The sequence below is a fragment of the Castanea sativa genome, chromosome 1 (genome assembly GCF_040712315.1).
Source record: "Castanea sativa cultivar Marrone di Chiusa Pesio chromosome 1, ASM4071231v1".
NCBI lineage: Eukaryota > Viridiplantae > Streptophyta > Magnoliopsida > Fagales > Fagaceae > Castanea > Castanea sativa.
The window spans coordinates 40,187,860-40,215,376 of NC_134013.1; the positions used below are offsets into that span (position 1 = coordinate 40,187,860).

Here is a 27,517-nt window from a genome sequence, read left to right on the forward strand (position 1 = left end):
AAAGAAAGGTAATTCCACTCAATATAAATACCCCAGAAACCCTAGATACGAAGGTACGCATAATATTCTTAACTCTGGCACTCTAGGGTTAAAGAAACAAGATTCTAACTTGACCTTCGGAGGGTATTCGGCCGACACCACACCGGTGCTCTCTTCTAGGTCCTTTATTTTCTTTTTGCAGGTGTTGCTTTTGTTCGAGGAGCTTGCAACTCACTGGTGATATTTTCGGCATCATCAAATTAGATTGTAAAATTTTTTGTTCTCATCATCCGTCTGTCACTTGCGTGCTGGCTTAATAAAATAAGCTTGATGCGGATGCCCCTGCTCTCATGCCTGCAAAGTTGATTCCCTGTTGCTGTTTCTTTTGTTGGTTTAAGGAAGTCTCAGTTTAGCACCCAAAAAACACTCCTATAAATTTGGCTGTGTCTTGCTTTCTGTTTGGTTTGTTGGAAGTCACTGGGTAGGAGTCATCAGGAAATGTGGCAAGATAATGAATCCATATACATAATGCTGAATATAAAAAAAAAATATTCGTTTCGCCAAAATTCAGTTTTGCAGCCAAAGTTGTCTGCTGCATGTAATTAGTATCTACACGTACATATGTGTTATTGGGTATGCAGCTTTAAAACTACTTGCTAATTTGCAGAGACTACAACTTTAGAAATCCTATGAAGAATTTATAACTCGCCATGCTTACCTGGTGCATCCATCATAAATACCAAACTTTGGGAGGCTGTGGAAGCAACTATAGCAGCTAGTATTTAATTTTAACATGAATTTTGGAGGATTGTATGTGCACTACTCCACTTTCACTCTCTGCTTTGATAACTTATTCTAACAGCTTAAGATCCTTTTCATTTGTTTTAAAATGGAGAGGGTACATTCCATGAAGATTTTAGTTTCCACGCATCTAAGGTGTACGTGGTAGTAAACGAAATGGGAACCGATTTTAAATTATGTGGCATTATATTCACTTCTATATTTGTGAACTACAATGTCGTCATCAATAGACCGTCTCTTTTTTTAAAATCATCTAACATGGTTTAGTATCAATATAAGAGAGAACAACGGGTTTAATGCAGCAAAATAAGAGGAATGGAAGTACTTGAATGATCAAACTAGATGCTTAGCTTGCCATAGAAAACTGTAAAGTAAAATAAACTGCTGCAAGTTCATATCGTCTTCAGTGATTTAAGTAGGATTCAGTCAGATTCAGGTTCTCTGGTATGTCCTTATAAATTCTAAATGAAATATAAATATTATGTCAATTAAAGATTCATTTGGTAAAAAGAGCTGGGCAATTGAAAATGGTAAGATACCACGTATTGGTCCGGTGGAATGCAGGAATTTTTTTTTTTTTTTTAAAAGAAAATTCTGAATCTCACTAAAAACATTGTTACAAGACACATACAAAAGCATCATTGTGACAATCCATTTACAAGTGATCCACATGTTCCTCCCCAATGCAAACAGAAACTCTTTCTATAGCTTGACAATAAGGATGTAAAAGGAGATGGTAATTAACAGCCTCATTCCCATTTCATGGGTAGGCTAGCATCTCTATCTGTGCTCTACATCCTAAATGCTTATCAGAAAAACACATCATTATCGAAGTTTTATCTGGAAAACTCTGTTATACCAAATTGAATGAAGAGTCATGTGGAAAAGATCATACTTCAAGGGCTTAGCATGCCAGAGAAAATGCTTTTGAACCTTCCTAACCCCAAGTTGCATCTGAAGATACTTCTCTTCCTGTATTGAAAGTAGTATGTCTTTCAGATTGGGAATGTCTTTCTCTGCAAGAATTAATGAGAATGCTCCCCAATCCAAAACCTCAAAAAATGGAGGCACAAAGTTGTCAGATATAATCACAGGCACGCACTCATAAAAGATGGCTTCAACCACGCGTGGGCTGTTCACCTCATAACCCTTGGGGCAGATACAGTATTTGCTACTCTTCATGTGATGGATGTAATTCATTTTGTTTGCAACACCAGGAGACATTGGACCAAATATCTTCATCTTGGGGTCTTTGTCCTTCCAGTACTTCAGCAAGAAAGGACGCAAATACCCGTGCATATTCCCAGCATAGAAGGCTAGAATGTGCCTCTGAGATGGAGGTTTTCCTCCAAGATCCCTAAGAGGATTTCTTGCGGCTCGGACATAGGTTTCTGGAAGAGACACGTCCCTTCCTATTTTGAAGCCTGCTGTCACATCAGCATTGCAGAGGGCTTTTATGCAATGTTCCATGTGATGCCTTGTCTCGTATGGAGCCTATAAGAGTCCAATATTGAATCATATTAAATATACATGTGCAAACACAAACCAACACACAAACACCCATACTGTTTTTAGTTGATTTTAAATAGACTTAAAGTGGTGTGATATGAGCTACTTTAGTATACAGTATACACAATTGTTGAATAACTCACTATATACATAATGTTTAGAAAAAAGTTCACCAGATCAGATCTCCACATTTTAATGATTAAAGCAAAGCCAATGCTGTGATTTGGTATTGAATTGATACAATGTGATGGGAGATGGTTGACATGAAAAATGTCATCATCAAATTGTCAAACTTAGACCACTTCTATATTACTATTCAATTATCTTAGCACAATAGTGAAAGCAAGAGAAAGGAAAGTTAAACAGCAAGCATACCCAGTCATGACAGGCAACAAGAAAATGATCTGTTCCACCAGTTCTGTTCCAGTAAGGATATTTTGCTGCAATTTTCTCAGAGTAGTCTTTCAAATATTGCCGTAGGTTTGTCCGGTTATGAGAGTTATGTACATAAAGGGAGTATTCCAGCATCCGCGAACTAAATGGCATATAAAACAGGTGAGCCTTTCGAGGGTCCTTCACAACAAAACGCTTATTTCCCTCCATCAATTTCATAAACCATCCCTCAGAGGCATATAATCCTTTTAGTATTGGTTGGTGAAATATGGGTTTGCTCCCATCCCTGTAGACATACACTTTGAGTGTGCGCTCCATGAGTTCGTAACTTCTGAAAAAGAAATCCAATGGAAGTTTGAAAATGAAACTCATTTTTCAAAAGACCACCATCAGTGGGCTTAACTTGTTTTCCAAAAGTTGCTGCAAGATTTAGGCACAGATATATAAAAGAGCTGTCAAAAATACAATTGCAGTTCAACATCTTTTAATGTCAAGAAGCCTGAACAGAATCAGCTGGACCCCCTTATTTCACTGTACTGAGTCTCTTTTATCAGATTTGGTTATTCATTTGGTGAAAATTTGTATAACAATAAGTTTACCATGATTATGGGGCACACTGCATATATGACTGACTAGTATAGTTGTGTTTCTTTGGTGTTTTATCTATTCTCTTTCTACATCTAAGCAATGTCCTAAAGTAATATTCATTACACATCATTCATGAAAGTAAAGCATGTACAAAGTGATGACAACCAAAACTTTTTCCAGAACCCATTTATGAAAATGGAAAATTACCTTTCGACCTTAAAATTTGTATCAATCCTATACAAGTAAATTAGGCTTAGATTTTGAACATGGAAACATTTCGAAAGAGAGGAGCGTAAAGTTCTGGATCATTTATTGCAACAGGTGCATGCTCAATCTGTGACTTTGCAGCTACCATTTCCCGGTCACGTACAGAAGACCGTCGTGGTCTCTACAAGATCAATTAGAAGAAGTAAACGTTTCCTGCATAGAACTAAAGTTTTGGGCGAAAAGTTTAATTAAAAATAAAAAAATATTCATTACCATTGAACGTGAAGAAGCTCGGTGCCTCACTAGTATGTGGTTCATCTCATATATTGATGTTATCAACTTTGGTGGCATGTTACACCTCAATTCCTTCTTTGCAGTACTATTCGTCATTACAGAATCATTTTTTGAAATTGCACCATCACCCGGCCGAACAGCAGAACCAATTGAGGAGGTTGCATTTGATACCACGTTCTCTAGATAGGTGATGGTGATTGGTGAAGCTGTTACAGGAGGTGCCAACGGAAGAGGCTGGATGGTTGTATCTGTTCCCTCATATTTTTCTGAAGCCAGACTTGTATTCGCTTCTATATTTTTGCTCATAGAAACCCCATCATTTGGTTTCACAAACTGCTCTAGAGAAACACCATTTGTACCTTCATTTGCCTCATCCAGAACTGAAATATTTTCCTGTTTTTTAACACCATGCAATGATAAACTCTCATTGTTATATACAAAAACCTCAGATGGAGAACTGCCATTTAAATTTCCATCCACAACATGTTCACGGCCATCATATACGCCTTTCACTTCAGATGCAAAACCGTTCTCTATATCAATGGCCTTGTGATTTACCCCACCACCATGCCCAAATTTTCCTCCAGCATCAGAGTTATCCTCATTTTTTACCACCCCAACTAACATCAAATCAGTACTAAACTCCGATGCATTAACGATTACTGGATAACGAACCATCAAAGACTTGGCAGCAGAATGTATATTCAGAAAGCTACTTTCACCACCTATCCGAACCTCATCATCCGGCAACAATGACCGAATAGCTTTCTCATATGGAAGCAGCAGGGACTCAAACAAAATATAAGTAAAAGCCAATACCACCACCATGAAAACCCATCTCTGCTTTTTATTGTGACATAGCTTATGAAAGTGAAATGAGTCCATCCCAGGCAATGCACATGCACCCACAATTATAGTTTGCTACTCATATAATTTTTGGCCAAAATTATTTCAATCTTCAATCTCCCTTTGTCCAATGCTGCTTAAGTTCCCAGAGCATTAAAATTCAGCCACAAAGCACAAATTATTTCAATCTACAATCTCCTTTTGTTAAATGCTGGTTAAGTTCCTAGAGTAGCCACAAAACACATAACCAAACACCCTTTCACCACCCCAAAAGAAGAAAACCAAATTATGGGAATGTCAGATAGTTAGAGACGATAGAAAGAGCAAAATGGGAAAATTGACAAACTCAAAACAAAATTGAGGCAATAGCTCATTAGCTCAAGCTCTAGCTACAGACTACAGTTCAAGTTTAATCCAAAAAATTAAATGATAAAGTAGCAAAAAAATGGATCGGGGGAAAAGAGATTTGAGCAACAATTATGTGTGCCTGAGAGAGAAGTGAAGTGACGTGAAAGCAGAGGAAAATACATAGTGGGTGTTTGGTTGTAGTGAAAATAACACTAAACGAAAGGGAAAAATTTGAACTCACCTACACTGTAACAACTCTGCATGCACTGGACTGGAGAGTCAAGACTTACAAAGTTAAGTTCTCTCATACGCCAAACAGAAAATAATAATAATAATAATATTTTATGCTTGAGAATTGCCTCTTGAAGTTAAAAGAGAAAAGAAAATTGAACCAAAAAAGAAAGAAACAAATTGTCATAAAAGCTTTCTGATCGCCATTATTGATGGACGGCCAAAAGGATTGTCTTTGTCTCTCTCTTCTTTTCTGTAACTCCTATTTATTTAGTTAGCAAAAAAAAAAAAAATTGTTTTTAATTTCACAAGAGTGCCACTGACTCTGAGAGTGGGATTGACATTTTGCGCAGGATCACGTTTATTTTGTTTGGAAATACAAGACTTGACTGGAGCCTATAATATTAATATGGGTTTATTCAAATATTTTACGAAAAATTGAAAAATTTGTTAAATTAATCCGTTATTTTTTTATAAAAAGTTTTCTAAATTTGTTTACTAATGTAAAATTCTATGGAGTATAATTTTTATTAATTTTCATTTGTTCAAACTATTAACATAACTATTTTAATTTCACATCAACATGTATCGAACTTTTTGTTTATGTGTAAACCTTTTCATTTTCATAAAGTTACAATTATTTTGTTTTGATTCTTTTTGATAAATTGACAAAACTAGTAAAATATATCGTTTTGCATAATCAATTTTTGTAGCTTAATTAGCACTTTCATTTACAAAGTATTCAGAGGTTTAAAAAGAAAGAATTCAAGTCGTGGGTGGGTTTTAGACTTTTAGTAGCATGTTGTAACTATTTAAAAAAAAAAAAATCCAGTCTTGACCATCTCTCAATGATTGAAGTTAACTTGCACTATTTAATAACATTATCCATTATTTAAATGCAGACTCTATCCAGTAGTCAATGGACAGGAGGGTCAAGGGTCTAATGAGATCAGTGAAGTTTTTCATCCTTTCCTCATCGTTTTTTTTTTGCTTGGCCTGACCGTCTATAACATTATATGGACTCTTTACAATATTCAAACGATTACCAGCTCATGATAGCAACAAAAGAACGAGCAGAACTCATTTTATTTAAGTTCTATCTTGAACATAATGTATGCAAATATCATGTAAAACACAATGCACACATTCAATTTTCCACATTATGAATATAGTGTATCATTGACATACCCCAGGCCCAGCCCAAAGCTACAGGTGTACCATTTAGGGTATGTATCTGAACGCACTCATTACAACCAATCTGGATTCTGGGAACCTATCTAGATAATCAATAGAAATGCCAAAATTCACTGGTAGAATCACATTGGAGCTAAGAATTTTATGTCCAATTCACCAGTGGCTGCACTGTGAAAATATGAGTTAAACAGGAGTATAGCAACAAGCTTTTAACAAAATTGATCAAAGAGTGGCAACTAAGAGGCAGATTACACAAAGATGGTGCTCATGCCATAAGCTCTCTGTACATTTCAACTGTCAGTTTCATTTGGATCACGATGGCATAGAAGTGGTTGTATTGGCAATAATTGAGTTACATCCCATGTTTCTTCATTTTGTCTTGTTTTGCCCTGGTCTTATCAGTTAATCTATAGCTGGGCTTATCTTCTTTCTTTTCCGATATCAAGAACTCGTCACATTATCCTCTGGGGTTTATCTGAAAACTCTATTGTACCATACTGAGTGAAGCACCATATGAAATAAGTCATACTGCACAGGCTTTTTGTGCCAAAGGAAATGCTTTTGCACCTTTTTTACTCTCAACTGCATTGCAAGGTACTTCTCTTGTGGGATTGACAACAGAATGTTTCTCAAATTTGGGATATCTTTCTCTTGAATAAACACTGAAAATGCCTCCCAGTTTAATACCTGAAAGAATGGAGGCACATAATAATCGGAAATTATGACTGGGACACATTCATAAAAAATGGATTCAACTACTCGAGGCGTATGAACCTCATAACCCCTGGCACAGATGCAGTACTTGCTGCTCTTCATGTACTCCCTGTAGATTTTTTTGCCTTCGATATCACGTGGCATTGGACCAAAAACTTTCATATCAGGTTCTTTATTTTCCCAGTACTGCAGCAGGATTGGTCGAACATAACCATGCATGCCTCCTGCAAAGAAGGCAAGAATATATCTTTGTGAAGGAGGTCTACCTCCAAGATCTTTTACTGGGTCGTCCACAGAACGTATATATGTAACTGGCAGAGTAGTGTCCTTCCCTATTTTAAAGCCTTTCGCAACGTTGGCATTGCAAAGAGATCTGATGCAATTGCTCATATGCTGCCTTGTGACTTGGGAGGCCTGAAATTTCATATGATACATTAATTCATCTATTAGTCAGAATATTAAGAGGCTTCATTAGGATCAGGCTTAGCTAGAGGATAGCAGGGAACAATTCAGTACAGCTCATGCTTATCAAAATTTCCTTAGTAAACCAGAGGTAAATCTGGGCTTCATTATTTAGGAAATCTTACACAAAATTCCTATTACCTCAACATTCCAATTAAGGCATAATCTGTAAAGCAGGTAGGGTAGCTCATGGCTTGAGAAGTAATTTTGACCAGTGCTGGTCATTGCTCCCAATCATATGTCCTGCCTAGACCAAACTACAAGGTGCATAAAATGAGCAAGCCATGGCCCAGAGCTACTTCTCCCTACAACAACAATCACTCCATATACAATATTATCCAACAAAACTATAAAATATAAATGATGCACAGAAAGCATACCCAGTCATGACAAGCAACAAGAAAATGATCTACCCCACCAGTTCTGTTCCAGAAACGATATTTTCCTGCAATTAAGTCTATATAGTTCTTCAGATGTTTCTCTAGATCCTTCTGACTGTGTATATTTTTTCCAGAAAGTTCAGTCTTTAGCATTTGTGAACTGAAGGGTAAGTAAAACAAGTGAGCTTTTCTGGGGTCCCTCACAACAAATTTTTTATTTCCCTCTACAGTTTCATAAACCATCCTTCTGAGGCATAAATTCCCCTCATCCGTGGCTGATGAAATATGGGCTTTTCTCCTTCCCTATAGAAATAAATTCTGAGTGTATGTTCCATCAAGTCATAACTCCTGCAAGTCGGACGTATAACATATTTAAATTTCAAAGGATGAACTTATAAAAAGAGGGCACAAGACAATGTGTCTCTTCAGTCAATAAGTACGATCAGGTGGTGCCCAGTGATTTTTTCAAGTAGTTTAGAAAATTACCAACACTTTTCAATGGATTGAAAATTATCAAGATGTCATAATATAAATATTCATTCAATTATGATTCAGCATAGTCCTTGGATTTGTAAAGAAAGGATTGATTCATTGACAAAAATACAATTTACAGATGTACATCTGTCATCGGTGATCTTCATTTTTCAAATTGTATATAAAAAAAAATGTCAGTAATAATTATTGAATGAAATGGAAGAACCAGTCCATGGGAACAAGACTATTTCTGCTAATTTCTTCATCTTAAGCCTATAATCAAAACTATTGAATGAAATTATTAGTTTCTCAGTGCTTGTCACAGATATTGTTGGTCTTACAGGCCACAAACAGATAATGCTCTGAGTTTAAGAGAGAGCGCCCCCCCCCCCCCCCCACACAAAACAACAACAAAGCCTTAGCCCAAATTTTTTGGGTCAACTACAGATCCTCAACAGATTAGTTCAAGTTGACCAAATATATATTTTTCCCTACATTCCATTCTATTATATTTGAAGTCATATCCTCTGTTATTTCCTTAATTCACATTTCCTTTCTAACAACTTCAACTAATGTTATATTTGGTCTTCCTCTACCTATTTTTGTAATCAATTCACTCTTTTTTATCGGTGCATTAATCTGGTTTACAACTAGTCATAAAGTATTGGTCTGGTTTAAACATCAATTAATCTGTACACCTAATTCACCAAAATTTAAGAAAATTAGGCATAAAAGAAAATACTATATACCTAAACATATATAAATAAAAATAAATATACCTTTTAAACATAGAAACATTTCGAAAAAGAGAAGCATAAAGCCCTGGTGTATTCCTTATCACAGGAGCATTCTCAATCTGTAATTTTGCGGATAGGAGTTCACGATCACGTACAGAAAACCACCTGGGTCTCTATCAAGAATAAGAATTTAAGTTAAAAAATCTAGAAAACTTAACCAATCCACTGTTCATATTGAAACCTCATTGCTAGTGTCATACCACATAATGAGAAGACACATGACCATTAAGCAATATTGAGTTCATCTGAGATATGAATATTGGCTGCTTCTCCCACCTCTTCAATACCGAACTGGAAATACTTGTCATTGTAGAATTGTTATTGTTGAAGGTGATAGAAACAAATTGCAGTGGCTTCATCTTTCTATCCTTGGGTTGCCATCCCTCAGTTTGTTTAACATTGCGCACTGAAGATACAGAAATCTTGTCAGCAATTAATGAGTCTAAAGTCCTTGAATCTGCATCAGAGCTTCCCATGGCCTTTGTAGAAGTTCTTTGTGATACAAGTGGCTAGATACCAGCTTGATTTTGAACATTGCTCAATGTTAACTTTGTGCTTGCTTTAGGGTCATCTTTCTCAAATTTGAAATCCTTGACCTTGTCAACTGAAGCTGGATCATTGCGTTTATCTGGCTCTTTTGTTTCATTCTCATACCTAGCTTCTTTACCAGAATCAGAAGCATAAGTATCATCAAGAACAAAAGATTTATTTGATTGTGAACTGCTAAAAACTGTGGCATTGCGAACCACCATAACTATTGAAACCTTATTAGAGGGATATAAAGAAAATGTTTTGCCATAGAGAAATGCAAAAGCAAAACACTGAGAAACGACCAAACCAGCAATTACTACGATTCCAATGATCAATGGAAGTTTCCAGATTGTTAAGTGACATAGCTGCCGCCTCTGGGCAAGGACAGCAATATCCATATTATAAGAATTTGAGCTCACTTCACTAGGTTACAAAATGATCGGATATCAATCAAGCAAAGGCAGTTAAATTAATACTAGTAAAAATCATAATAGGGCTTTCCAGAACAGAAGAACAAATTAAAAGATTGGTAGAATAAAAACTAAAAAGTGAAGTTCCATAAAAATCCTAAGCACGTCGCCTTTCTTTAATTGACAACATAAATAAATAAATAAAACCGACATTAATTAGCCAATCATGCATTGCATTTGCAATGCATGCAGCATTTCCAAATTGAACAATGGAATGTCTATATATATATATTCATTTCCACAATGATTGGGTGAGAAGAGATACTATATTCCAAAACAAAAAACAGTGATACACATATGGTTTGTAAAACAAATAATAAAAATCAACAGAACAATGGGGCAATGCATGAAGAAATGAAGCACAAACATTTCAGAATTGGGTGTTTACTACTACTACTACTACTACTACTACTACTAGACAAGGAAACAATTACAACCATAAAGAAAAGTTGAAGTGAGCCGAATCAAGAAAAGTACCTGTAGCTGTGGCTGTGGCTTTGGGGTGTGGCTGTTGAGGAGGGCTTTCACATCATCTTCAATCTTCATGGTTCACCCAACCCCCAACTACCATTGCATTTCTATATTATTATTATTATTATTATTGACTGAAGAAAGAAAAAAGTAACAGCTACAGAAAGAAAGTACCCTTGTTGTTTCAAAATATTACGCCGAAGCCACTGACACAAACTAAAAAGACTGTTTCCTCACTGCTTACTGCACTCAGCTCAGCTCACTCACTCACTCACTCGTTCTTATTAATTATTATTATTATTATTAATTAAGTAGTAGTGTAGTAACTAAGTAAGTAAGTAGTAGTATTATTTATTAAAAATTAGCGTATAATTAATTCTGAGTTTAGATGAGATGAGACGAGAGAAAGCAAATGAAAAAACCCAACCTGTCTGTGGCAGTGGCTGGAAGTGAGTGGGCCTGTTCATTCAAAAATTACTCCTATTATAATAGTAAATAATTAAAATCTCTTACCTTGCGACGTCGTTTTCTTCGTCTTCTTAAAAAAATGAAATCACTCTCGTTTTTTATAAAGATCAAAAAGGGGAAGCCAAATTCTCAGAATCATATATCATATGGCGCTAAGCCTAAAATGTCCTATCCTCTTGTTCCCAATTTTGGCGCCACCACCGGAAAACCACCGGCCGTCGACGGAGGTGAGGTTCTCCCGCTGGAACAACGCCAACGCCGAGAAATTCGAAGACCGGCGTCGAGCACAGAAGGAAATCGAAGACGATATCCGCCTCCAGCGCCGCTTCAACTCCGCCACCAGAATCACCAATATTCACGAAACTGCCACTGCCACTGCCACTGCCGCTGCCAACAACGAAACTTTCAAATCCATTGGCACACCTTCCTCTCCTTCCTCCCCTTCCATCCCAGGCAAAAAATCCAAGTACTCCAAAAACCCTAACCCTAACCCTAGCTCCTCCGATTCCCACCCTGCCTTTCGCCTAATCCACATTGCAACTAATCCAGTACAAGTCAATGCCAATGCCAATGTGACCATCGCAGACGACGGCGTTTCATATATCATAGACGGAGCTCCGTTTGAGTTCAAGTACAGTTACACCGAGACGCCGAAAGCGAAGCCTATAAAGCTACGAGAACCGCCGTATGTGCCGTTTGGGCCCACCACGATGCCTCGGCCGTGGACAGGGCGGGCCCCATTGCCACCTAGCAAGAAGAAGCTCAAGGAGTTTGATTCATTCAAGCTTCCTCCGCCACACAAGAAGGGCGTCAAACCGGTCCAGGCGCCCGGCCCATTCTTGGCCGGGTCGGGTCCCCCCAGCCGGTACGTCAAGGCCAAGTCCAGGGAGGAGATATTGGGCGAGCCGTTGAGGAAAGAGGAAATCGACGATTTGGTGAATCGGTGCATGAAAACGTCACGACAATTGAATATAGGTATGGTATGGTATGGTATTGTTTTGTTTTGTTTTTTTCATTTGAATAATATAGGCCTAGGGTATGTATATCAGTCCATCCAGTGTATTTTGTCAAAAGTAGCTGTGGAGGTTTGTTGTTATTGTTAGGGAGAGATGGTTTGACACACAACATGTTGGATAACATACATGCTCACTGGAAGCGGCGGAGAGTATGCAAGATAAAATGCAAGGGAGTGTGTACAGTCGACATGGACAATGTGCGCCACCAATTGGAGGTGCTTTTTCATGATTCTACTTCTCAAACAATGTTTACTCTTCCTGCACTTACTTAACTGCTCCTTTCCTTCCTTTGGAATATGTGTGTGATTGTCAATTGTCAATTGTCAATTGTCAATACTAATTGTGTACAATATAAATATTTGAGTTCTTGACAGGAAAGAACCTGGGGGAAGGTTATTTCTTGTAGAGGTGGGGTGATCTACCTTTTCCGAGGAAGAAACTACAACTATAGAACTCGTCCCCGCTTTCCTCTCATGCTGTGGAAACCTATTCCCCCTGTATATCCAAGGCTCATTCAGCGGGTTCCTGAGGGTCTAACACTCGAAGAAGCAACTGAAATGCGCAAAAAGGGACGCAAACTTATTCCAATATGCAAACTAGGTATCTTCCTTATCTGCACTTTACACTTTTCAATTTTTTCCTCCAAGTCAAGTCAGTCTTTTGTTGCTTAGGTATCCTCTTCGTATAGAGTTTACAATAAATATTAATTTTTGCTCCCCAGTAAAGTGAGAATTTTTTTTTTGGTGTATGGCTCTCAGGGAAAAATGGTGTGTACTGTGACCTAGTAAAAAATGTCAGAGAGGCATTTGAAGAGTGCGAACTAGTGCGTATAAATTGTCAAGGGGTGAATGGGAGTGACTACCGAAGAATAGGTGCTAAACTCAAGGTCTGTGAAATTTTCTTTGTTATATTACTTTTCTCTTTAATCAACGTTCAAAAAGGTTAAAAATGTTTCCCATAAATTTTTTGACTGCAGGATCTTGTCCCATGTGTGCTTATATCATTTGAACATGAGCACATACTTATGTGGAGAGGACGAAATTGGAATTCTTCCCTCCCAAAACTAGATAACGATCATGAGGAAGCCCAAATATCCAATGTCAATGATGCAACTTCTGTTGAATTGCCCTTAGAGGGCCAAGAAGTATCAGCAATCTCACTGAAAGATGCGAGTCTCAAAACAATTGAAACCAGCGTGTCACCTATGGACACTGTAGATGTGGGAGTAGAGGCAAGTGAGGAAAATGTTAAGCCATCTGTTGGTGCTGATGAGGCTTCAGATGTGAGGAACACCTATAAAAGTGAAACCTTATCCGATATCATAGGCTGTTCTGATGATGGACCACAACCTAGGAGGAATGGCTGCTGCAATAGTGAAACCATGTTGGTTTCTACGGATGTGGATGATAATTCAGAACCTCTGAGCAATAAATCCGGAAGTGATGCCATATTGGATAAAGCAGGCTGCACTTACAAAGGACTTCAGACAATAACAATGGGATATGGCATCAATGCAGGAACCTTAGGGATCAATGGAAGTAGGGTGGAAGCTGTTCTAGTGGATCCTACTACTCATGACAAGCTGCTAGATGTTTCAGAAGAGGCTGATCTCAATAAGCCTGCAAGTTTGAGTGCACCCTGCATAGTGGGAGTTCTCCTACTGCAACAGCAAGCTGTTGAAAATGGGAGTGCAGTTATTTTGGATGGTTCTTCCTTGGATGCGGATGTTATTTATCAAACGGCAGTTACCTTTGCCCGGTCTGCCCCACCTGGTCCTGTTTTTAGGCATCGACCAAGAAAGGTAGCAGTTCAAAAGCTTAAGGAGGTAGTGGGACAAGAAACTGGAGATTTGAAAGTGATGAATAACATGCGAGATCCCTCAGGAAAAAAAAGCGAGAACAAGAGTTCTAATGTCAAAAGACACAATGATTTTGATGAACTTTATCAAGATGTAGTACCACAAGGAAGCTTAAGAGTAGATGAACTTGCTAAACTATTGGCATAAAGGGTGTGTTCTGAGATGTAAAATTACATAAATTTTGTTGCTCAATCCAAATTTGAAAGAATGGACGAAAAAATAAACCAACCAGAAAATTTTGATAGCAAGCCTGACTCATAGTCTTATAATTGCACTTAGATCACATATTGAAATAAATATATATGTTAGACATCTCCCAGAGGTCCTACATACATCACATTGATATCCAATCCTCGAAACTTTTTAAATTTAACACCAGGTTTACATAATTTACGAAAAATTAATGCATTCAAAATACATAAGTATGCTTCCAAGAAACAATTTGTATCAATAAAATCAGGAAACATTTTCCTAGAAAAGTTTAAACTTGTCCTCCAGACTTTCCGTTCAAGTCTGTGGCTTCCTCACCTTCATTTACTATATTCTTCCAGAACCAGTGAGTTTTCCAGAGAAGATATATCTCCTCAATTGGAACTTGCTTTGTTTCTGGCAAGAGGAAGTAGATGAAGCTACTCATGATGAGAATTAATCCAGTAAATAGCAAGAAAATTCCATATTGCAGATGACACAGTGCTGCAAGGAAGCACTGCGCTATCAATGCTGTAAAGAAGAGGTTGACACAGACCACAACACTCTGACCAGCGGACCTTGTCTCTAATGGGAAGAGCTCGCTAGGAACTAGCCACCCGAGAGGGCCCCAAGACCTTCCATAACCCAAGACGAACACGCAGATCACAATAACAAGAAAGATGCCGATTCCTTTTGGGAGTTCTTCTCCTGTTCCAAACTTCAAAGCCAGAGTTATTGACACACACACCTGCAGAGATCAAACACACTTGTGTAAGTACTTAAGCCAGTGAAGTTTTCTTTAGAAAAGAGTTGAGGGATAAAAAACATGAAAGTGCAATTACCAAGCAGATCATCATTTCACAGCCAGCTTCCAGGAAGAAAGCTCTTCTACCGAACTTATCCACCAATGCCATTGATATAAGTGCACCAACAACAAGTGCTCCACTGGTGAAAATGGATGAATATAGAGATGCCCCTGATCCAAAACCCAAGCTTTGGAATATGACGGGTGCATAGAAGAGTATAGAGTTCATGCCAGTGAGTTGTTGGAATGCTGGGATCCCCAAAGCCCCTATTATCAACTGGGGACGATTCCTCCTTGCTAGGAGATTCCTGAATGGGTTTTTCACTGCTCTTGCTGCATTGCTTGCATCAATGAGATCAGCAAACTCTGCGTCAACTTTGTTGGTACCTCTGACTTTCTCCAATACAATTCTTGCTTCTTCTAATCTGCCTTGTTCTACAAGACTGTTGGGGGTCTCAGGAAGGAAAATACCCCCAATAAACATAAGAGTTGCTGGGACTGTAGCCAAACCAAGAGATAATCTCCAGCCCCATGGATGGATCTTTTCAGTACCATAGTTTATTAAGTTTGCAATCAGAATCCCCAAGCAAGTAGTTAATTGAAACAGTTGATTAACTGCTCCTCTGACTTTTGCAGGAGCCATCTCTGAAAGATACAAGGGAACAGCCTGTACCATCAGAAGAAAGCAGTTTGTGAATGAGAAGTTGCTGCAATAAATATATTTCAAGTTTCTTTGTTAATTCTTCTATAAAATAAAATTAAAAAAAAAAAAAAAGTTTCTTTGTTAATTGTTGAGAATCAGGCTTACTTGATTTCCAAATCCAATGCCAACACCAAGTAAGATTCTACCAATTATCAGCATTGCAATGTTCACTGAAGCAGCATTAACTACTGCTCCTAAGAAGAAACTGGTTGCACCAACAAGGATACTGCCTCTCCTGCCCCATGATCTGGTTACATAGGAAGCTGCAAATGTGGAGACTAGGCCCGCAAAGTATAGAGAGGATGTAAAGAGAGTGAGGATCTGATTGTCATATTTACAGTAATCGGTTTCATTGAGATGTTTTTGCTTCCTTCTATAAATGGAAGGGAAGAAATCCTTAAGGAAATCATCCATCGAAGTTACTCCACCTGAAATCAGCATAAAGCATTTCAATTCCTAATGTTATATGGGAAGAGTTTCTTTCCTCTTTTTCTTTTTCCCCTCATGTTGTAATCTGAAAAATAAAGTATCTTTTTTCTTTCTGTTTTGTAAATAGGAATTAAGAAAATAATGACATTCACATACAATAGAGAGTGTGGTATCTATCTCCCCATGCATGGGAAATAAAGATCCTTATAGATCTGTTTTGTTTGTTTTGATAAAATAAGAATTCAGTAAAAGGAATTTGTGCAACGGTAGGTGAGGCTGCACGTCATGAAGCTATTTTTAAGGTCTATAACACATGAACTAGCTATTCCAAACCTACTTTCTGGAAAATGGAATCCATAAGATCATAATGTAGCTGCCATGTGTGTTCCTATAATATTCCTATGGTTTTGGTTCAGAAGATGGAAAAATGGAATTACTGATAATTAATATGATTTGTTTATTTTGGTTTAAAAAAATGAGACCATATAAAAGGTAGTTTGTATTTTGTAATGTATGCATTTACTCTTATGCCCATATGGCAGAAGATTGTTTTTTTTTCCTTTTAAGAAAATATTTGAAGGAATTAATTTTTATTAGTAGTATATGCCTAGGATAGGCACAATAATATTTTTTAATAGAAAAATCATGAAATATTTTTAAAATCATAGATACACATAATTAGTTATGTAAAATATTAATAATAAAAATTATTAATGTTGGATCAATACACACACAGGGAAAAAATAATAATGATGTAGAAAAAAAAAATTTGTAAGAGAGCAACTTCAGGGAAAAAAAAAATGGAACTGATTCGTAGAGTGGTAATTTGCCAAAAAAAAAATTGAAGGGTTCCGGTGGAAAATCCTACGCACGACCATTTTTCTTTACCCACATTTTCTCTTCTACCAAACGAGAGAAAAGAAAAACATAATTCATGCTCCATTTTCCTTCCCCTCTCTCTTCACCCCACCATGTGCGGAAGGAGCCTCAATTTTTTCTTTTTTCTTTTTTCCAAAATCTGTCAAGTCAAAATTTCAAATGAATCTCACTATTATCACCAACCTTTATATGATTTAAAAATCTATGGTTTGTTTGGGTGATATTGAGTAATATCATGATGTTAATTACAATTATTATCATTCTCTTTTTTGGGCTTTACTTTCTAACTATAAAAATAACAATAATGCAAACAATATCATCAACAACAAAAACAACATAACCCATATGTTATATAAGAATGAAAACCCAGATCAAAAGAACGGGCCAAAAGATTTAAAATAAATTGTGAGTCAATGAAACGAAAAAAAAAAAAAAAAACTCACCCGAAACACCAAGATCATACCCAAAAAGAGACCCTCCAAGAGCTGCAATTATGCAAGCAAAGATGAAATATCCAGTAATTTTGTACTCATACAGATGGGCCCTCTTAAGAGCGCTCTGATCTACTGCAAATCCAACTGCCATCTCTCAAGAGTTTCTTGAGGATCTTTACCTTTGCAAAGTATCTGTTTTTATATGAACAGAAAAGTTCAGAATATATGTTTATATAAACACCGACAGCTAGAGTCTATCAAATAAGGTCAAGTAAAGAAACAAAGCTCAATAAACGTTAGTATTTAAATTTTCAAACCCATTGATTGATACTACTTGAAAAGATAAGCATATGTGTATGACAATAACATGCATTGACTAAATGTATTTATTTAATCTATCATATAGTTTAATGCATATAAAAAAAAAAAAAAAACATATTCATTTTCATGGAATCTTTGGTGATACGTTACCAGGATTTTTGTTCTTGGTATAACACTCACCCACACAAACAAATAAATAGAGATAGATAAACAAGGACACCCCCACTTTAATGCCAGCGGGTAGAAACCCTTATCTTTGCAAAATAGATGCTTCTTTCCTCAGCTTCAGAGATATTTATATTGGTTACAATGATTTAAAACAGACTAATTGGATGGATATATTTAGACACAGCTGTGCTGTACTCTCCCTCTCTTTCTCTAATGCTAAACCAAATACCATTCTCTCACAGTTGTGTTCTTCCTCTGAATTATTATTATTTTTCCTATAATATAGCAGAGATTTCGGTTCACACTGCCAATCCTCTCTAATTTTGTTAGTGGATAAGAAGAGATTACACAATTTAATGTACACACCGTTGATCCTAACCTTCTAAAATTATTAGGCTAACGTCCTATCCCAAAATGAAAATAAATAATTACAATTCTAAGATTAAATGAATGGCTTAGATTTTGTCACAATCATTATTATTTTTAAAGAAAATATAATTTTTTTTAAAAATAGTGTTAATTCTATATTATTTTCAAGGATAATAAGTAATAACTTAACATGACAGACATAGTAGGATCACCACCATACACAATATGGATAAAAAAAGATAAGAACTTTGACTAATCCTGTTTTTCAGTTGTCAATATGTTAAAAAAAAAAAAAAAAAAAAAACTTGGAATGCCAATCTTATCCACCTTGTTTAAAGTATTTGCCTGTTGCCAAGTTGTCATGGTTCAGCATTTTTGGTTGTATTCTAACATATGCCAATCTCTATCAAAGATAGATATGGCTAAAGCCTAAAGTTAGGATTCAAAAGTTTTGACCGAGTTACTGATGCATGATATTGTTTTTTTGTTTTTTTTGTTGAAAAGAGATGATATTGTTGAAAAGGTCTCTTTTTCTTTTATAATATATATATAACCCCTATCTCTTTGTTCGCTAGCCGCAAATACAATATCATGTCAACGATCATTGCACCCCAAGTCCAAAAACAGGGGCCAGAGAAAGTACTATCATTATTATAATATAATCATCACAATCCTATAATATTTTGATAAGATCACAATCCTATCTTATTCTAGCTTTTAAGCTCGCGCATTACTCAAAGGTTATTATAATTGTTTTGGGTAAAAGTTATATATATTATAATTTAAAAATATATATATTTTAAATAAATAAAAAAGAAAAATTTTAGAGATATTTTGAATGTGTATTTGAAAGTGGTGTACTAATATAGAGAAAAGTTTGGATAGGAAAAATAAAATAAATTTGAGTAGGAAAGAATGCTAAATTTTAGGAGTTCTCTTAGTTTTTTATATTTATATTTATATTTTTTATACAAGATAAAAATTTTACTTTAGCTTAATCTAAGAGTGTATGTTTGTGAAGCTCCCTTCTAAAAACTTAAATCTCGGTCCCACACTTCATAAGTACTTATAGTTGTGGAGTGACCATCCCGACAAGAGTGCGCAATGGTTATTTTTATTTTTTAAATGGGGGTGTTTTACTTTTATTCGGATGAAAAAAGAATAAAAAAAAATAAATTTTAGGGAATAAAAAGGATAAACGTGAAGGAAACAAATCCTAATTTTTAGAAGTTTTATTTTTGAATTCAAAATAAAATTTATTATTTGACATTTATGAACTTATTTCTAAGAGAAATTATCCTTTATTAATGAGAGTATTTTTAAACCATATAAAAGTTCAGTCTAAAGAGAGGAATCCTCTTATAGATAGTATAGATAATCACAATTCCAATTGTTAATAAGGAATAATATGATATCTACTTTTTTTTTTATATAATTATAATTTTTTTTTTATGATACCTACTTATTTAGTGTAATACAAAGGTGTATCAGTGTAATATAATAACTTCTTGCCCAAACCCCATTAGTTAGTTAATCAATTAATTAATTAATAATAACAACAACAACAACAACAACAACAACAATAATAATAATAATAATAATAATAATAATAATAATAATAATTCACATGCTCATAGGTCATAGTAGGCAAATTGCGCAACGTGGTGGCTGGTTCAATGATAATGGTATCGGAGTAATGACTCCGCATGGGCCAATGGTGGGTCTTCTTAAGTGTCAAAGGGTGATTATGAATATGGTGACGATGATAGCATTGTAACAAAAACCACACGTTGATGTCAAAAAGTGGTTATAGTTAGACCTGTTCAAGTGTCGACCGACACCGATGAAACCGGCCGGCGTCGAATCGATTCGACCATTTCACAAGCCCACCGTAGGTGTCTGGCGTGGTGGTTAGAGGTGATATGGACAAACCGAAGACGTCCGGTGCAGCGAGCGGTGGCTATTTCGCACTCTGACGAGAAACTGCACCGCACCAGTATATATATAAATTCACACTATAATTTAACATATATGTATTAATGTTTACAGTTTTATATTTTTATGTTTCAGTAGATTGAAGAAAACCCAGAGAAGCCATGAAAGCAAATGCAAGGAATAGGAAGAAGAAGAAAACGACGCTGGACTTAAGGATAGGTTATATATAATCAGGCACTAAAACTACGTTGTTTTAGGACTTGATATTAAGTTTTAATATCAGCTTCAAAACGGTGTAGTTTTATCATCGGATTAAAAAAAAAAAAAACGTTTTTTGGCCTTTTAATTTAAAACCCTAGGTTTATTTACCTACCCTCTCTATATCTCTCACTCTCATCCGCCTACCTCTTCTAGTCCCAGCAAGTCAACAACAAAAGTCTTCATCTCTCCTCTCTATCACTCCCCTCAACCTTCGTCGCTTGCTGCCACAACAATTTAGTGCTTGATTCTACGTTTTTTGGAGTTTCACCCTTTCCTCTCTCCTCTTTGTCACAATATTCTCAAGAGTTTCTAGTGATGATTCTGACTTTAGATGCTCTTTCTTGCAAATGTAATGCTTTCTACTAGGTTTGTTTATGTAATTTATTTTAAATGGTTTTGTTTGATCTTTTATAGGTTTGGTTTAGTTTTTTTTATTTGGGTTTTTGTGATTTGAAATGGGTATGTTTGAGAGAAAGATTGTGAATTTGTTTTCTTTTGATTTTTTGTTTTTGAAATATTTGGGTTTTTTTTTTTTTTTCATGAGTATGATGTAGTTTGGGTTGTTAATTGCATTGTGTTTGGTTCCTGAGAAAATGAGGAATTAACCGAACTAACTGCACCGAACCGGTGTTTTGTACCGCACCTTATGTGAACTAGTTTCCACCCCTTCATAGCTGAGGTGCGGTTAGGGATGAGGGAAAACCGCTTCTATAGGTGTGGTGCAAAAATGCCCCAAAAAACCGGCGGCACCGCACCGTGTACAACCCTAGTTATAGTTCACCATATTTGTACAAAAGATTTTATCAAATATAATTTTTAGAATTTCTTTGGATAATTCAAACTTAATATAATCAAATTTTGTTTAATGTTAAATTCTTTTCTAATTAAATCTGCATGGCCTTCCCTTGGAGTACCTATATCCAGAGCTAGCTAAAACAATGGGCCAACTCATGGGTATATTTGAGCGGGTAGATTGGGAGGATCGAATGCCTAGAAACATTCGCTTTATGAGAATTAGAGTTCGCATGGACCCGTGGCTCCCTATAGTTGCTAGTAATTTACTAATGAGCTTAGAGCTTTTTACAATCGTACAAGGAGATGGACCTCCCAAATAAGATTTGACAATCTTGAACAACACCAACATGTCCCACACAACCCACATCCAAACCCAGTGCAACATAATCCCTCCATCCCAAACCAAAATCCTAACAAAACATAGTACTTTTAACAACTCAAACCTTGATCCAACCCAACATGCAAACATCCAACCTGATACAGATCATTCCATCCTTAACTTTTCCATTCACTCCCTACACCTGGGTAATCTTTCAATCCCTCCCACCCCCTTTAATACTCTGGTTTCATCCCCTAACCATATGAACACAAGTGCCCCTAACTCCACAGTTAACCCACCACTTCGTACCAACCCCTTCCACAAAATGATACACCAAAATCCTCTTTCTCTACACGCCCTCCATGGAATCCTCCAAAGTCTTCTACCTTGAGATAGACTCGGATTGAAGGGTCAGGTCCTTTCATGACTAATGGGGAAAGTTGGGACACATACCCATCATCATCAAAAACAGAATGTGATTCTCTCATAGCCACTATGTTCAATCTTGACAACCTAAATGTTAAATGACCTAAAGTCATGCTCGAATCAGCTTAGGCTAGAGGTCAAATACCTGAATCCCCTAACTCTTTTATAGAGAATCTAGTTCAAAGGGTAAATAGAGGTCAATTTAGATTTGAACTTGGGAGCTCCAGTTGTGGGCCTTGGTTAACTCAAACACAAACCCAAACTTATGAAGCTAACCGTTTAAGGGACAATATGAAACAACAGGTTGTGGGTCGTACACATTAGTAAGCCCCCTTGCCCTTTGGGCCTAAAACAGGTGAGCTCTCTGGTCCATCTCCACTTTTAAGGCTAGATTTGGGTACATGCAACAACTTAGACTTACCCACTCTTATCCCGAGCCCATCCTCCTTGAATTCGTCTAAGTCAAACCCATGCCCTTTACCTTGTTCTCATTACGATGAATTATGGGAAGCAATCTTAGAACCCTTAACTCAAAGGGTGGCTTCTAAAAAGAGGTTCAAAAAGGAGATAGGTAGATTGGGTAGAAACATCCGCTAAAGACTTTGTTGGTGTGTGTGTGTGTCCAGAAGTAGTATATTGGTGGAACTCAGGTGAGCATCAATGGCAGTGGAGAAACTGTGAGAAGTAATGTACTAGCCTTTGGAGATAGATTGGAAGTCTCTAGCTCTGAAAATCCACATAGGCAACGGGAAGCTGGTCCCTAATAACTTCCCTAGCATCCATGAGGATATTAAGTTGGAACTGTAGAGGCTTGGACAAATCCTCTTTTGTTCTACAATGTAAAAAAAAGGCCCACAAGTCCAAACTAGATTTAATGTTTCTTATGGAGACTCGGTTACCAAAATATAGAGGAAAACAAGTTTGGGATAAATGTGGTTTTGTTAAGGGATGGGAACTACCGAGAGAAGGGTTGAGTGGTGGTCTTTTGTTGGCTTGGATGCTTAGACATAATCTTTAGATTGTGTATAAATCCAAGCATCTAGTGCACACTGATTTGCTAGATAATAAAGGGAACCCCTTATCAATCACATTTGTTTATGGACAACCCGATCAATCTAAAAAAGAAGTTTGGAACAAACTTAGGACTTTAAAACTGATGGCTCATCCTAAGTGGCTGGGCATTGGGGATTTTAGCCAAATCTTCACACTTATAGTCATGATTTTAGTTATTTTATGCACACGCTATTGTCCATTTAACTAAGTCAAACCAAACTTATTGGTCTTTCTTGATACCCCTAAAAGACGTGAGCCTATATATATATATATGTGTGTGTGTGTGTGTGTGTGTTTTAATTCTTTATTTCTCAAATTTTCATTTCACATCATTTTTGTCTCTAACAAGAATTATATATATATATATATATATATATATATATATATATATATATATATGTGTGTGTGCGTGTGTGTGTGTGTGTGTGTTTTAATTCTTTATTTCTCAAATTTTCATTTCACATCATTTTTGTCTCTAACAAGAATTCTCTAGCTATTACAGTTATTGGTTAAAAAAAGCTACTATCCATGTGGTAACATGAATTTCATTGATTTGAAATTAACGGCTAAGATTCCCCTACCCAACCCCCAGGTTCTCTTTGTGTTTTATATATTTCAATTTCCTTTGGCCGCAAGGAATAGAATCTCTATCTCCTTGAATACATTAAACAAGAAGTCTTGCTTGAGTGCTATAAAAAAAAAAATCTTTTTAAAATAAAAAAGTAAAAATAAGTAATAGCTGACTTAACACATTCTGGGGCCTAAAGCTACAATCTTTCTTTCCTATAATTTATTTTTTGTGAAAATTATTAGTTTCTTCCAATATTCCAACGATATTCCTCGCTAAACACTTATTTGCAAAGACATGAATTTGATATTTGTGTGTTTTTAACGAATTTAACCTCAATTAAATTGATTTATGATGATTTTTCATATGTAGAGCATTTTAAATATAAAATAATTTTTTAAAAAAAATTGGTAAATTTTAAGTGGTGTCAACTTTATCAAATACCCCTATTAATCATCAAACAAATTCATTTCTAATCTTGTTCAAATTCATAATCCACAAGAATGAGATCCAATTTAGGAACGACTCAACACATTTTGGAGTCTTAGGAAATAATTTTTAGTGGGACATTTACTTATTTTTTAAATATTAATTGAATAATATTTATGTTTTTAAATTTTTTTCATTTAAAAAATATATTTCTTGCCTTTAGAGATGCTAGATTATGCTTTTGTGTTCAAGGTCCACTAAGATTTCTTTTTCAATTGGTAATATTGCTAAGTCACTTTATCTTTCACGTGAGTTGTCACATAGTACATTTAAAATATGATGCTATCAATTTTAATTTTGGATAACTTCTTTCAACATACACAAATATACAATGTATTGTGAATTAATATTTTATAAGCGATACATACATTAGAAAAAATCTAGCATTTTTTTCTTCATAATTTAATATGTTAATTTGACTATTTTCATCTATAAATTTAAATAATTAATCTTTTGGGCCTTAATTAAAATTTGTACATTGTAAATAGAGATGTGCAAGGGTCGGGTTGATTTTTTCAACCCAACCCATCATGGTGGGTTAAAAAAAAAATCTGATCGACCACGCTCTAACCCAATCCACATGGATCAGGTTGGGCAGTTTTATTAATCACTATTATTATTATTATTATTATTATTATTATTATTATTATTATTATTATTATTATTATAACAATACCACCACAAATAATAGCAAATTAATAACCAAATAATCTTGAACATAACACCAAACTAACACAAACTATATGTGGAGAACTTAGAGTTTGGATTTTATTTAGGGCTCAGAATAGGAGTGGGAATGGAGTGGGAACGGAGTAAAGAGAGAGTAACATGAGATAAAAAAGGTGATCAAAATGAGGAGAACTTAAGATTTGAGTTTTATTTAGGAAGATGGGAAAAAAATAAATAAAAAAATTTGTATAATATATTTTCAAATATATATTTTAAAATTTATATATATATATATATATATATATATATATATATTAAATATAGGTGGGTTAGGTTGGATTAGACAGATTTGTGAATTTTATGACTTGAGCCACTGAAAAAAAAAAAATTAAAAAAAAATTCACAATCCAACCTAACCCACTGGGCAACCAACCCCTAAAATAACCCAATTTGGCGGGTTGAGTTGGATCGAGTCGGTTTTGGCGGGTTGGCTACACACCTCTAATTGTAGGATAGATAAACAATCCATTCTATTGGCCAATAAAAGATGACTTTGCTTTTTTCTAAGTGATCCACCTTACATTTGTTTTTTTTTGTAATACTATAAAACAAATAAATATAATGTATTCTATTTTAAGGAGTCTTCTTTCATTTGGGGGGACTTAGGCCATTACCTAAATGGCCTAATGGTCGAGCCACCTCTTAAGAGAGTTTTTTTTTTGAAGAGCCTCTTAAGAGAAAGTTGAATGAAGAGATTAATCACGATATTGATGAAAAGTCTATGGAACAAAATGCCGCTTTGATTCTTCTTGATATAAATAACAAGAAGTTGGACAAGAAAGATGCCATGGATTTACACGAACAACAAAGAAAGATGCTTGAGAAACGAACTAGGCTCACGTTGTAAAGAGTATAAGCAAGCCAATCCCATGGCTCTCCTTCCATTTTTGCGAGGTAACGCTCAGGCAGAAAGAAATACTAGCCCTCTTTTTTAAGTGCCATAAAACTTCGTATTTTCAACAAAAATTCCAGACCCATAAACACAAATTTTTTGAAGTTTGAAAATCAAACAACTGAAAAGTTCTTCACAAATATAATTTTCTATAAATCAAATTTTGAGTACAATTCTCTGTCTTTTCTCTTTTACAAAAGAGTGATCTTCTGATTCTATCTTATTTATGATTTTAATTCAAACGCGAAATTTTCTTCACTTTGGTTGAAAGACGGATCTAACAATCTTTACAACGAAACTCTAGCTTTGAGCTTGTTACAGATTTGTTGTTCTTCAAGTCCTTCGAATGCTCTTCAAGTTCTTCGAAGATTCTTGGATTTTGAGTTGAAATTTTTCAGTGCTTAGAGACTTGATCCATTGAATTTCAATGTTTTAGAACTTTGAAGTTTATCCAATAGAACTTCAAGTCTTGGAAGAATGAATTTCTTTGAATGTTCTTCGTTCATTCTTGAGGCAGAATTTCTACAGAACCTTGGCTTCTTGAAAACTTGCTCTCAAAAATGAGAGAGGATGTCTTCTATTTATAGTGGTTTCAGAGGATAAACTCCACTTTAAATTGATATCCTTGAAGATATGTAGTAGACTCTGATTGGCCCAAATTTCACTTAGAGATAATTATCTCTATTTATTTATTTTGATAAAGATCATATTTTAATAAAAATAACAATCAACAAGTTAAATAATTATCTCTATTTTATTTAATTATTTTGATAAAGATAGTTATCCAACAATTTTGAATAAGAAATTTATTTTTATCTTGTGAGCCAAATGACATGTGGCAAATTTTAACATGCCAATGTGATATCAATTTGGATAACACATGTCATTATTTGATTTAATTAATTTAATAATGCATAAATTTGGAATTTGTCACTAAATTTTGACTTGGCATTTTGTAATTGGCTTGACAAATTTTTGCCTCCTACACCCACTAACCTAGAAATAAGATGGGTTTGCTGAAAATTTGGGTGGTTACAACTCGGTGGATCGGGCAAGTTATGCTGGTTAGTTTTAATTATTTGTTGTCTAATAAACTTCAAATTTTATTTTACCATTTATAAATAAATTTTAAAAAGTATTTCCCATCAATTCTATAAACCATAGAACAACTTGTAACAAAAATATAAAACCAATAATGGAAATCATAGGAAGTGTCAACCTTCTCATAGATCAAAATACATACGTATTAAGATATAAGTACTTTCTAACTTTTTCTCAACAAAAAAAAAAAATACTTATCATATTCATGTCACTATATATGCTTAAGAATATGTTGAAAAAATTCACAAATAACCCCAAAATAGGAAAAATTCTAAAATTTAAAATATTCAACAACCTCAACCTTGAGCTTAATTAAAATATGTCAACCATACATGATGTGATTTCTGGATGCCCCAGAAAACACAAACCTATATAGGTTAGGGAAAATTTAGGTTTTTGATCCTTATGTATATACAATACATTATATTTCTCAATTAAATTCATACATATTTGATCAATAAAATGTAAACAATGTTATCTCTTTTAACAACAAGTGTTTTCAATTAATATAGCTGTGTATTTAAGTTTATTTGAAGAACCTAATTTATTACACAAAAAATTGTACATAAATTTTCATTTAATCATATTATTTGTCGATACTGTATTTTGTCCAAACTCGAT

At 35.3% G+C, this 27,517-nt stretch overlaps 4 protein-coding genes and 1 pseudogene across 6 annotated transcripts; 2 read left to right on the top strand and 3 right to left on the bottom strand.

Moving 5' to 3' along the window:
- The first annotated feature begins 1,647 nt into the window (after positions 1-1,647).
- LOC142640049 (uncharacterized) lies at positions 1,648-1,888 on the top strand. Its single transcript, XM_075814156.1, is given in 2 exon segments — positions 1,648-1,743; positions 1,745-1,888. Coding segments are annotated over 2 exon segments (240 nt in total).
- Positions 1,889-1,916: 28 nt separating this feature from the next.
- LOC142626964 (uncharacterized) lies at positions 1,917-4,656 on the bottom strand. Its single transcript, XM_075800719.1, has 5 exons — positions 3,751-4,656; positions 3,537-3,658; positions 2,665-3,013; positions 2,072-2,274; positions 1,917-1,956 (listed from the first exon to the last, which is right to left on the bottom strand). Exons 1-5 carry the CDS (start codon positions 4,654-4,656, stop codon positions 1,917-1,919), a joined length of 1,620 nt encoding a protein of 539 aa, XP_075656834.1.
- A 1,646-nt stretch (positions 4,657-6,302) lies between these two features.
- On the bottom strand, positions 6,303-11,091 carry LOC142622541 (putative glycosyltransferase At5g03795; annotated as a pseudogene).
- An 81-nt stretch (positions 11,092-11,172) lies between these two features.
- LOC142622539 (CRS2-associated factor 1, chloroplastic) lies at positions 11,173-14,279 on the top strand. Its single transcript, XM_075796028.1, has 5 exons — positions 11,173-12,132; positions 12,261-12,388; positions 12,548-12,773; positions 12,932-13,059; positions 13,150-14,279. The coding sequence occupies exons 1-5, from the start codon at positions 11,304-11,306 to the stop codon at positions 14,176-14,178; spliced, it is 2,340 nt and encodes a 779-aa protein (XP_075652143.1). The 5' UTR covers positions 11,173-11,303; the 3' UTR covers positions 14,179-14,279.
- Positions 14,280-14,289: 10 nt separating this feature from the next.
- On the bottom strand, positions 14,290-18,332 carry LOC142622540 (sugar transport protein 14). Of its 3 annotated transcripts, none has more exons than XM_075796029.1 (5): positions 17,972-18,332; positions 17,480-17,662; positions 15,834-16,156; positions 15,063-15,692; positions 14,290-14,968 (listed from the first exon to the last, which is right to left on the bottom strand). In XM_075796029.1, the coding sequence occupies exons 2-5, from the start codon at positions 17,619-17,621 to the stop codon at positions 14,513-14,515; spliced, it is 1,551 nt and encodes a 516-aa protein (XP_075652144.1). In that variant the 5' UTR covers positions 17,622-17,662; positions 17,972-18,332; the 3' UTR covers positions 14,290-14,512. The 3 variants fall into 3 exon arrangements, with proteins under 3 accessions (XP_075652144.1, XP_075652146.1, XP_075652145.1); XM_075796031.1 differs by having other exon boundaries at positions 17,942-18,332; XM_075796030.1 differs by lacking the exon at positions 17,972-18,332 and having other exon boundaries at positions 17,480-17,878.
- Positions 18,333-27,517: the final 9,185 nt, after the last annotated feature.

Excerpts from the sequence above, each read along its gene's own strand:
- LOC142622540 (XM_075796029.1), bottom strand. The coding sequence starts at position 17,621 with ATGGCAGTTGGATTTGCAGTAGATCAGAGCGCTCTTAAGAGGGCCCAT. Across the intron at positions 16,157-17,479 it reads GTATGATCTTGGTGTTTCGG|GTGGAGTAACTTCGATGGAT; the intron begins GTGAGTTTTTTT and ends TGCTGATTTCAG. Across the intron at positions 14,969-15,062 it reads GTGAAATGATGATCTGCTTG|GTGTGTGTGTCAATAACTCT; the intron begins GTAATTGCACTT and ends TGATCTCTGCAG.
- LOC142626964 (XM_075800719.1), bottom strand. The coding sequence starts at position 4,656 with ATGGACTCATTTCACTTTCATAAGCTATGTCACAATAAAAAGCAGAGA. Across the intron at positions 3,659-3,750 it reads GAGCTTCTTCACGTTCAATG|AGACCACGACGGTCTTCTGT; the intron begins GTAATGAATATT and ends TTGATCTTGTAG. Across the intron at positions 2,275-2,664 it reads TTGTTGCCTGTCATGACTGG|GCTCCATACGAGACAAGGCA; the intron begins GTATGCTTGCTG and ends GGACTCTTATAG.
- LOC142622539 (XM_075796028.1), top strand. The coding sequence starts at position 11,304 with ATGGCGCTAAGCCTAAAATGTCCTATCCTCTTGTTCCCAATTTTGGCG. Across the intron at positions 12,133-12,260 it reads GTCACGACAATTGAATATAG|GGAGAGATGGTTTGACACAC; the intron begins GTATGGTATGGT and ends TGTTATTGTTAG. Across the intron at positions 12,389-12,547 it reads ATGTGCGCCACCAATTGGAG|GAAAGAACCTGGGGGAAGGT; the intron begins GTGCTTTTTCAT and ends AGTTCTTGACAG.